This window comes from Nelumbo lutea, chromosome 1, assembly GCF_056320005.1.
Source record: "Nelumbo lutea isolate HS-2025 chromosome 1, American lotus-T2T, whole genome shotgun sequence".
NCBI lineage: Eukaryota > Viridiplantae > Streptophyta > Magnoliopsida > Proteales > Nelumbonaceae > Nelumbo > Nelumbo lutea.
In genome coordinates this window covers 81,896,003-81,907,900 of record NC_142684.1, presented here as the reverse complement: position 1 = coordinate 81,907,900, position 11,898 = coordinate 81,896,003, and the positions used below count along the sequence as shown (strand labels likewise).

General features: G+C 36.6%; 1 protein-coding gene across 2 annotated transcripts; it reads left to right on the top strand.

Annotated features, from left to right (window-relative positions):
- The first annotated feature begins 6,614 nt into the window (after window positions 1-6,614).
- Window positions 6,615-10,642, top strand: LOC148875708 (uncharacterized). Of its 2 annotated transcripts, none has more exons than XM_088942316.1 (6): window positions 6,615-7,013; window positions 7,679-7,743; window positions 7,854-7,883; window positions 7,967-8,912; window positions 9,002-9,262; window positions 10,463-10,642. In XM_088942316.1, exons 1-6 carry the CDS (start codon window positions 6,882-6,884, stop codon window positions 10,529-10,531), a joined length of 1,503 nt encoding a protein of 500 aa, XP_088798442.1. In that variant the 5' UTR covers window positions 6,615-6,881; the 3' UTR covers window positions 10,532-10,642. The 2 variants fall into 2 exon arrangements, with proteins under 2 accessions (XP_088798442.1, XP_088798443.1); XM_088942317.1 differs by having other exon boundaries at window positions 6,879-7,013; window positions 7,617-7,743.
- The last annotated feature ends 1,256 nt before the right edge of the window (window positions 10,643-11,898 follow it).

Below are 11,898 nucleotides of genomic sequence, written 5' to 3'. Positions count from 1 at the left end.
GGGATTATTCTCAAGGAACAAAGTATCTTCGAATCACCTGCGTAACCTACACTCTTAGCCTTCGTTCTCCTTTCGCTTCTTGCACTCGATACTAACTTAAGCATCAGAGCGTTCCCGCCGAGAAACCCCGCGGGAGTTCTTCCTCTTTCCTCTTGTTGAAGGTACCTCTCAGGAGCCACGTGAGCGCCAGATAGGAGTGACCGGATTGCGCTACATCAACTATTGTTACTTATATTTAAAGTAATTAACTAGGATAGGAAAGGACTAAAGACTAAGGAGCAATAGCCAAGGATGGAAAGTCAAAAACACACTTTACATTACATGTTCGATTTGGTTTGGGTTGGTTTCAATTTTTACACTTGAAAACTAAAACCAACCTGATCTATTGGTTTATTTACTTACAAGAACTGAAACTGACTAGTGATTTTGAAAAGCTGACCAAATCAAATTGGATCAAGTTGGTTTGACTCACATTATGAACACCCCTAGTTAGGACAATTTGAAGGGATCCTTGGTCAGAGATCTAGTTTCCTTGGGGATCCCTTAATCTGCAGACCATAGTCATATGTCTTCTAATAAGAATTGTAGTGTGAAAGAACTTTGTGTTATGATCCTCAATTCTTAGCCAATTGATTCTCAATTTTTGGGCCCAATGAATTTCCTCACTTTTTTGTAGGATATTCAATCTTTTTCAGTAGATTGTTCCTTGTTTTGCTATATCTATCTATCTATCTATTTCAGGTGTACATTCTTGAAGTGCTCTTGGTTTCAAATCCATAGCAGATTTCTAAAAGTGTAACACTTCATCGATAATTTATGACCTTGAAACCGAGATCCTTTAGTCTCTCATGCTTCCTTAACTTCCTCTTGAAGTGTAGAGTCCAACAAACATATAGCTTTAAATCTAAAAGGTCTGACCCACATGTTGTCTTAGAATTTGTGTCCATTAAAATAGGACCTTAGTTTGACTCTATAAAAAGGAAGATTAAACAGTTCACCATTAGAAAAAGATCTTCTCCATGGAGTACTTAAGAAAGATTTGTCCTCTCTCATAAACCATTCTTCTCCCCTATTGGTTGTTTCTCCATATGAAGAAATTTCCCTTGAGAGGGATTTTAATGAGATCAAATGTAAATATTAGACAAAACAAAATTTTGTCAATATTAACCCTTTTGGAAACACCTTGAGCTTTTTCAATATTGTTGGTTAAAGCATTTCAATCTCTTAAGATGAGATAGTCTGTATTACCAACACTATTTTGCAATATTCTTAATGAGATTTCAAAACACTTTTCTATTTTAAGGTTGTGGGGGGTAAGGGTGAGCAAATGGGTAGGTTCTATCTATAACCGAATGGAACCAACCTTCAATCGGCCTTGAACCAACCCTACCCGATTTGTTACAAAGTAGGGTCTAGTTCCAAATACTTGGAGCAAACCCCCACCCAGGTCGGTTCCAGGGTCAAGGGGTTTACCCTACCTGAACCAACCCGATAAACTGACCTTGGTGGAACCAGCCTTGGAACTGAACTTGCCTTTAAATAAACCCCAAAATATTTTTAAGGATTTGAAGATTTGAGCCCAAGCACACATGGTTACAAAAGCCTTGGTCTGATTGGTCTCACTTGACCATTTATTTTCATTTTAATATTATGATAATCTACATTTTAAATTACTCATTTTAATCAATAATGATAATATAAGTTTTAAACTATATATTATCATGGTTGAAAATCAAGTTTTTGAAGGACATGTTTATGACAATCAAGTCCTTAAACTATATATTATCATGATTAAATTACTCAATTTAATCAATAAAGATAGTATAGGTTCCACTAGTAGACCCTGGAACCGACTTCGAAATCGCCAAGGCCAGAACTGACCTTCACAGGGTAGGTTCCGTTTTAAAAACTTGGAACCAACCCCTATAGAGTAGGTTCCAAGTTCTACCATGAAACCGAACCGAACCGACCCATGCTCACCCCTAGTGGGGGCATATAAGAAATTGCAAAAACAATCTTTGTTATCTACTTTGTCAAAAATTAAAGTTTAGATAAGCCTTTCATTATGGAAGATAATATTTATATCAACTTTGTTAAAATTCAAAAAATCCAAATACCCCTAGAAAAACCTATTGAATTTACCAAAAAAAAGAGAGTTAAATTGTTGTTTTTTAGCAATTCTTTCACCCCTAATTCTATACTCTCATTTCTACAACAAAAGCAAACTACAAGCTTATGCAAATTTTTAAGACCCAAAAAATGACTACAAAAGTTTGGCATACTAGCCCTCCTAATTTTATCCCAAAATTTTTATTTTTTTCATAGATTTTCCCTTTTACTTCTTGACAACCCTAGCTATAATTTCGGCCCTAATGACCCTATCAAGCTTTGGTTCCCTCTCATCAGTTAGAGGGGCTTTAAAATGAGGGAGGATTCCATTCACTTTGTCCTTATCATTTTGCTTCTCCCATTCTTTTTCTAAATTGTTCATTTCTATGTTTTGGGATTACTCAGCTTCATTTGCATCCCCAATTTCCACAAGCAAGTCATCATCTTCTTTGTATTCACCCTCCTTGTCTTATAGGTTTTTCGGTCCTTCATTTGTTTTCCTATTTGGAATGAGAGTGTGGTCTAGCAAGCATGTAAGAGGATCCTCACATCCTTGGGGTGATTCTATAACCTTTAAGAGTGTGGCCTTCTAGGTTTTTCAATCATTCATTTGTTTTCGATCCCCAAACTCTAGCCAACATTGAAACTTTTATTTTTCTCTTAGTCACTGTTATGTCCAGTTCTTACCTTGTTGTTTATTTGGGTTTCTAGGCTTGCCAGGATCCTCACACCCTTGGGATGCATGGCTTTTGTGACCCAAAGTCATCCTATTTTTCTTTCTTTTGTCCATGAACCGAGTTCCATGAGTCTTGTTGGGCTAGCTTTCCCCCTAGTTTTGTTGAGTGCACTCATTTTTCTTTCTATCACACCTAGAACAGACTCTTGTATTTCCTAGTAAATGGTGTATGAGCAAGGCAGAGCCCGTTTTGGCTATTTTATTTGGTCCATGCATCTCATTTGTGAAACCAAGTTCATGCCCTCTTTTTTTATAAGTTTCCACTCTCCTAGTGAAGGAAGGGAAAATCCATCATATGGATGGATGAACTAGATGGTTGGACGAAATTTCAAAAAATTTCTTTTACCCTTTCTGGAATCGCATTTCCAGTTTTAGAAAAACTGCATTTTTCAATGATCGTTTTTGCACTGAAGTGGATCAAATCTAAAACCAAAAGAAAGAGAGAAGGATGCCTGATACAGATTCCACACAAGTAGCTCCCAAAGTGGGTGTTCATGCCTAAAGAGGGTACCAAAACCAGCTTCCACTGAGGATGGCACAGCTTAGGGTGAAGTCGGTTCAGCAACGCAGCCCTTCATCAAGAACTACAATCCAACAACTTGGATTGAGCAAGGGAGATGAGCACGAAATTAATCTGATTTTTCTTGCAAAAATCAAAAACCAAGACTGATCAAGATCAATCACTAGATAGAGAACAAACTAGGGTTTGGGTGGCAAGAGCAAAGTAAGAAAACTGAGAGCAGAAAGGTTGATCTCTGGAGCAGTTTGCCCTCCTCTATTTATAAGCAGTAAAGATCAACTTCTCCTAATCCAATTAGGAGCTTCCTAATCCAAATCTTTATCTGGATCTAAACTCTTTAAGTGGATAAGAGTTATCCTCTCATCTCATTGTTGATATAAGCCCATATCCATACCCATATTCTTCCAAGTCACATGACTGCTTAAGCAAGTAGGCTCACATCCCGTTTTAGTTGCTGGCCAATTTGGCTCTCTTTGTATGGCATATGACCCTAACAATGACCTTACAAAAAGCCCATATGGGTTCAGCCTAGCTTCTGTGACAAATCCTGGCCGAATTCATTGCTAAGCACAATGAACCCCTAAGTCCATCAGTATGAGCTCTTAATGGGCCCAACATTTACACTAAATGGTCCTTGAGTCTAGCCATCCTATGAAGGCCCAAGGACAATGGTCTTAAGTGAAATTAGCCCATCAAGTATAACAGCCCTAAATGGCCTTACACTTAACATCTCAACCCTTAATGATCAAACACTACCCGACAAGAGAGGACCTCTCCCTCGGTTGAATTAGTCTAAATAAGTTCTCTTTCGTCTTCCGATAGTTCTGACCTGCAAAGTGAGCCCCAAAAACTGGCAACCTATGACTAAAAAGCTAAAAATTAGGCACAGTAGCCAATAGAGTAGAAGGTGGGATTCTATACTTTATAGCCTATGCGCCTGCTTCTGATGGGATAGAAGTAGGATCCCGGTGCGTCTTCCTTCAGTGCAGTGTTGCACTCTCTACTCAGATGGATCCCACAAATTAAAACATTTTGCAAACCTTTTTATTAAAACATAATATATATATATATATTGCAAAACAAATCTCAAACAAATTTGAAATTGATTGCCGGTAGTTTTGGTTTCCATCAAAGAGAGTGTAGTCCCGATCATTCACTTTGTCCGACAAAGGAACTGATCCTGTCACTATGATCACCCACTCGAGTGAATTCTCAAATTGTCCCAACATACCCAGGTTTTGACCCCTAGAGGATTTCACTGATTGGCATATCAAAGACAACCCAATCTGACACCAAGTGTAGTACCATAATCAAGTCTAGGGGTTAGATTTAATTTTCCAATTTTGCCCACTAGTATCCAAGGTCCAGGGCATAACTAGAAAATGGTTCAGGTTCAGTGTTTCAAACAAAACACACACTACATGTGCTTCGGGTCTAACCCTAGCAATTGAGACAAGCTACCACAACCTACTTGGCAGCACATTAGTGTCAGCCTTAGCAGGATAAACTTCCCCAAATTTATCCAACTGAGAACATTCTAAACTAACACGAGTCTCATAAGTGTCCAGTTTAAGGGTAATTACATAAAAACACACCAAATATAACATGAATCAATTATGTACTTTCACTCATTTACAATAAATGGATCTTGTACATCAACCTGATTGGAGTTAAGGGCATACACTATCTAACACCTGGTTCAACCGGTTCTTGGTTTTCAATGAGGACTCACTTGGCTTTGGAAGATTGCTCATTAATCAACTCAAGTTTCAACCAGTTCTTGAACCTATGAAGTTGTATTGAGTTAGTCTGAGTATTAACACATAATCCTCTTTAACCTTTCCTCCTTGTTTTTCCCCATTACACTGATATGGTAATTTTCCTACCCCAATCCCATTTTCACTTGAATGACCACCTGTGGTATCAACCAAGCCAATGGGTTCTTGTCTCCAACTTGATCACCAAACCCACTGCTACAGTTGGCTAAGATCTGAGCCGCCTCCAACTCCAATAAACTCACTTCCCACCAAGTACTTTATTGGAGGGAGATTCAAAATTTCAAGAATATCCTCTCTCCCTCCCTTTTGTTTTGGTTTTGCCTTCTCTCTTTCCCTCCTCTTGCTTGTAGGAGACTCTTGTTTCACATGTTTGGGAAAAGAGTTGGCTTTGAGAATATTACTAGGATTGCTCTCTCTATAAGTTGGGGGTTGGGGGTGCTTTTCACACACGCACACATTGAGCCAAGTTAGGCTGGGTCAGGATAGGGTGTGGGCGTGGGTGCATGTACGTGTACGCGTACATGCACGCTACACCAGATCATTTTTTTGCCTTTGAGCAGTTTAAACCATTTTGACTTTTCAAAGTTAGTTTGAAACATTTGGCAACTGATTTACAATCACCTAACTACACTGTAGGGAGCAAATACAATTTTAAGGAGAATGACCAAGTGGCATAACTCAACCTCCCTTCTCTGCTGCTTTACCTTCACAGTTCTGCAACGTTATCGACATTTGGTTTAAAAACGTTTACCGATAAATTCCATTCTACCTTATTCACATTATTTATCTAACATTCTTTCTCTCTCTAGTCTCTAACTTATTATTCAGATCTTTGATCCTAAGGTACTTGCACTTTTGATAGGGCTTATCTTTGTTGGAGTTCCGTCATAGCTCCGAGTTGGTCCTGAAGTCTTCGGCCGGTCCTGTAAACGTTGGCAAGATCACCGAAGGCGAAGAGTTCTCACCACACCCACATGTGCCCTACATCACGTCCCAACCGTGTATTGGGATCATCTCCGCACGCTGAGACGTGAATGTGTCGGTGGAACGCCCTCTATAGGGCGCCAATTTGGGCTCTCTCGCCACACTAACTGAGACGAGATCTGCTCCTCGCACCAACCTCACAACGTATCCCAGCCGCCCGCACATCGAAACATTTTCCGTACTGTGTTTGTTATTCATTGTGAGACATTCTCAATAAACGGTGGGATGAGGCTACGACAGTGTTCAGTGCACATGGGACCCACGCTCATGTGGATGTGGCGAGCAGCTGCCAGATCCCAGTCTCTTTTCTCCCACCTTGCGCCAATTTTGAATTCTCCGATTCCCAACGGTAAAAAGTAACGATGTTACTATGTTACTCTCACCTACAATACTACATGATTCCTCGCATGAACTTTGAATAGCCCTTTCATAATCATCTATACGTACTACTTGGATGATAATGGTCGCCTGATGAACAGACTCTTTCACTGTGAGTATCAGTGCACCCCACGTGTACGCTCTAAAGTCCAGGATCATAATATAGAAAATAATTTTGGAACAGCAAAACCAAGGCATTGTTCTTGAAAGTTGAAATCTCTTGCCTTTGGGTGCTACAGAAACCAAAACCAAAACCATCGAGAATGGACGACTCCGAGCCTAGAAGCTCCAATCAAGTTGCTGTTTTGCGTTGATACGACGGTTCAATTACAAGCTTCTTGAGTTACTCTAGAGTTCCAGAATACCCAAGGAGAGAATGGCTCTGAGGAGAGCAGATGCCCATTCCTTACTTATCAATGACAGAGGACGTAAGAGCAAGAAAAGTGTCGCCAATGGGGGCGTGGTTCAGCGAAAAAGCATTGAGCCCGTTGACCACTGGGCTTTTCTGGTAGAATCCAGTTTTCTATTTCACGCCTTGTAATGTTATTTAAGGAATTTTATAACTGGAGTTATGTCCACCTTTTCTTGTGATGTTGTTTTCCGATTTCTTTGGTTATATATTTGTAAGTGATGGGTTCATATGGTTTCCTTGGACGAGTTATCAAGGGAATGCTCTTGCTCTGTTGATTTATTTGACTTCGATGTTGTTTCTTCCATTCTGAAATCTGGCTTTTGTTTCTTTCCATTCTTAAGTTTGCCTTCGGTTTGATTTGTGGTTTTCTAGGGTTTCATCTTTCATATTTAACTTGTGGGTTTTGAGGTTCAGGACGAGCGTCATGTTCGTGAGATTTTAGTTTTGTAGCTTGTTACCAACTTATTATGTATTTTTAGGTTTATATCGATTTTAGGCCTTTTCCTATTTTTCTCTCTTTTGTCGTGCCTCAGAGTGTCTCCGAGCTTGATCTGTGATTTTCTTTGATACACGACCTTTCTGATGAGTCACAGCTCACAAGAATGGCCATTTGTTTCGCGTTGTTTGATTTCTGTGACATTTTCTTTCTTGGATGCTAAAATTTAAGAAACATGTATATTTGGTCAACTTCCTTTCTAGAAATATGGTGCCGGTAATGACTGATGAAGCTGAGGCCTTCTCTCTTCTGAATTCTTATATAGGAAGAAATTGAAGCACCGATGTGGGTTGATCTCACACTAGAAGCCAAGTACATGAATCAAGACAAGTGAGTTCCAGAATTCCAGGAGAATTAGGAATTGCTTCTTATTTGAATTCAGAGTTATTTGTAGTCTAATACTGTGATATTCATTGTCCTGTTCTTATGTTATACTGCAGTGATGATGCATGGTTTCAAATGGCTCATCCGTAAGCATCTTCCAGTCTTAAACATATAGAAATTTATCACGTTTCAAACAGTTTTAGTGAGTAAACCCTGTGTAAATTTTCAGGTTCCACCAGTGTTCATCTCGCAAATTAATTTCAGCATTTTCTCTTTCCACCGGAGGGAACTTAAACTCAAATTTTGAGTGCATCAAGCCATCATCCCCCAAGCTTCCACCTTCAGTGTCAAGATCAAGAGGGAAACATTACAAGAGCAGGAAATGGGGAGAGGGCAGTGGAGCTGTTTCTATAAATAAGCAGCACCCTATCAGAATTTTGGGTGGTAAAATTTCTTATACAGGATCATTTCAAGAAACAAAACCCCTATCCAGCTTTACAAATCCAAAATGCACTGCATATACAAGATCAAGTTTCATTTCTCAGAGCAGTTCAAGAGATTCTGTCAGATACAATTCCCTTAAAGATAAATCTACATATGGTGATACAAAAAATTTGTGTTTGAAGGCAAGTGTTGCAAGTGAAGACAATTCAATCATCACCCATTTGTGCAATTCCTCCAAATCTATGTCCAGCTTTAGAGATTCACAAAGTTCTTCGAATACAAAAGCATGCATTGTCACTGAAAATAATCAGACAACTAGGTTCTCTTCATTTATGAGAATTAGTCATACAAAAAGTTCTCCTAGTAGACAGCATTCAAAGATGGAGATCAAAAAGTTAAAAGGACAGAAGGCTTCTTCAAGCAAATCCAGTGTGGGCTCCTCAACTAAGAATGGAAAAGGCTGCAAATCTTCTCCCAGTAAGTCAAGTGTAGGATCCTCATTGAACCCTAAATGTGATGTCAAGAGTGCAACCCATCAAGAAACCATGAACAAAGATGAAACTCCAGAGAGTAGGAATACTGGGAGGTTGACTCATGCTGTTCATTACAAGGTAAAAGATTCAAGTGCCAAAACATCTACTGTTCAAGCTCCAGTTCTAATTTCTGGTTCTAGATATGGACGTAAAGCTAGTGCTGCAATATCCACTTACCAAAAGGTCTCAAAATCAAAGGTAAGAGAAGTTGTGAATATCTAATTGAGACAGCAGAACTTTAATATATTATTTTGAACCATAAATTTATACTGCCAATTCTATGTCAGAACGCGCCTCTTAAAGCATTGGGACACCTTAAGGTTAATTCACAAGATCCCTTGAAAGCTTACAGAAAAGCTAAGGAAAAAGTGGGTGGAGACAGGTCCTCTAGGCTAGTTAGGAGCAGCAAAGCGAATGTTCCAGTAATCCATGTTTCAGGTCAGAAAGCTGAAGGCAAGGAGAATTCTGTCTGTGGCATAGTTCAGGATCAAAAAGCATCAAGTCATGGTGTACAAAAGAAGAATGATACAGGATTGACCAATCTAAAGGTGAAGATGTTTAACAGCAATTACTATCAGCATATACTTCATTTATTTGTTTGTTTTTGTGGGAAGAAATGCTTTAAATTCTCTAGTGCATTATAATAAAAGGAGAATTTGTCTAGAAACAATTTTAAACAACAAAACCAACCACAAGAAAGTATTCATTTAGTAAAACTAGAAGGATATCCAAGAAAGACAAGGATTAGTTGTAAGATGTTAGCCATCAATAATTAAGGTATTTAGATTGCTGATCAATTTAGAATTTCAAAAATAACTATTAGATTTCTGAATCAGTTTAGAATTAAAAAAAAAAAAACTATTAAGGTGTTATGTCTTCCTAGTTTTTTCGTTTGTCTCATTTCTTTAACAAATACATTGCTTTGTTCAAAGGAAAAAACCTACAAAGTTGTTGGCAGGAAAAAGAAACTAGGAAGTGAAATGACTTCACTAGAAAGCTTTTATGGAGTTCATATAAAATGCCCATGAAAACGAAACAAATACTTGTGGATGAAAATAATCATCTTCTGTTCATCTAGTCATTAAGATGGTTTTGTAAAACAAGGAAAGCTCAGGGTGACCTTTATACAAATATCTTTCTATCTAAAACAATGCTAAATAAATATATAACATGCTATTAAAACAACTATGTAAAATATACAAAACCAGCTGCTTTGGTCATTATTTGTCACCGAATATCAGAGATTCTACACTGAGTCACCATTCTATCTCCTTATGATGACATTTCTGAAACAATGAGTCACCATTCTATTTCTATGTACAAATCAAGCAAGAATAAACTAAGATTCTAACAGCATTGGTTTGAACTACCAGGATTCTAACAGCATTTTATGAAGGGATTGACTAAAATGGGGATCATTGGACCATATAGCTACTTTGCAATATGATCAGGATACTTGTTCTCTATAGGCAAATGATTTAGGGATATCCCTTTTTTTTAAGCTGGGCACATCCTTGATGAAAAAGACAATAGATATCTTTGTTATAATGATAAAAGTTAATTTATATGTGTACTTGTGAAGCATATACTTTTGGCTAATAATTAGGAGTATGTCCCCTTGATGTTGTGCCAAATTGGTACTCTTTAGAGTTCCATCAATGAAAAAATATCATAACTTATTTCACATTCTTCACTGGATTCTTTTAAATGGTTCTTGATACTGATTTTAATGGATCTTTTCTTGACAGTGTTGGACCAAAGGAGAGAACCAAAGGAAAAATCAGGTTAAAGAAGTTCAGAAGATTTATTTCCGATGAGAAGGCAACTTTTTTGGCAAGATTTGTATATATAGGCCTAATTCTTCCTCCCATGAGATAAAAAATGTAGAATATTACATGGAATAGATAAAATGGTCAACTCTTAGCTAATAGAGGTGTAAATTGCTTCTCCTTACACAAGTTGGAATTACTTGAATTTCTTGTTTCCGCATTGAGAAATAAATATTGGACAAGTTATACTGGTAGTAATTTGGAATTTTGGACTTTGGAGAAATCCATTTATGTTAAACCAGATGTAACACCTGATTTAATAATGAGAAAGTACTTTTAGAAAGCCTAAGGTCTGAGACACATGAAGGTTAGTTGCAATGCGAACTCATGACTTCCGTTGTAGGAGATCTCCAAAAGATCAGGACTCATTAGTTGATGGTTATCCCCATCTAACAGAATCTACACCAAGCATTCGACAGAGGTGTATTGGTACCAAAAACCTTATGGCTGTGTTCTGAAACAATGCAAATGGAGTGTTTATCCCAGTTCAAGGTAAATTTGTACTCTGGTTCACTTTTGCCTATGTTTGGCAACGTTACATTTTTGCATTGACAAATGACAGACCAATGCATATTTACATTGATAATAAGATGTAAAAAAGTACATCAATATTAAAAAAGTAAATTTGCATTCGATTAGGCTCACCCAACCCAAGTTACAACCCTATCTCCTTTTGCATCAAATTCTTTTAACAAAACTCATGCATCTCATGGGTCCCCCCGCTAGTAATTAATAGCATTAATTTTAATTTATAACTATTAACAATAACATTAATTACTCAAAACAATAATATCTTAAGGTATTTTTAATTATTCACGAAAATAGTTAATGATGAAGTTTAAATTTTATAATTAATAATAAATCTTTAATTATGATTAAAAATTTTTAATTATGAATTAATAAATCTTATAATTCTTATTTTATAAAAAAAATATTACTATTGTTAATTGTAATATTCAATAATATTATTAATTAATAAAACTAATATTATGAATAATTAAAAAAGTAATAAAATAATTAATTTAATTGTTCATGTAAATACATATAAAATTTTAAATTTTAATCTTAATAAAATAATTAATTAATTAATTAATTAATTGGTAATGTGTCACTAACATTAATTGTTAAAAATAGTAACATATTTTGGTATTAAACTTTGGTAATTCTGAATTAATGATGAATATATAAATAATAGATTTTTAATTGAACCTTGGGAATTTTTAATTAATCCCAATGTTAAAATAGTAATAAAAATAATTAATTTAATTATTCATGAAAACAATTATTAATTTTTAAATTTTAATATTAATAAAATAATTAATTATTATTGGTAATTAATTAATTTTGGTAATATC

Coding starts and splice junctions, on each gene's coding strand:
- LOC148875708 (XM_088942316.1), top strand. CDS start 6,882: ATGGCTCTGAGGAGAGCAGATGCCCATTCCTTACTTATCAATGACAGA. Junction 7,884..7,966: donor TGGTTTCAAATGGCTCATCC/GTAAGCATCTTC, acceptor GTAAATTTTCAG/GTTCCACCAGTGTTCATCTC. Junction 8,913..9,001: donor AAAAGGTCTCAAAATCAAAG/GTAAGAGAAGTT, acceptor ATTCTATGTCAG/AACGCGCCTCTTAAAGCATT.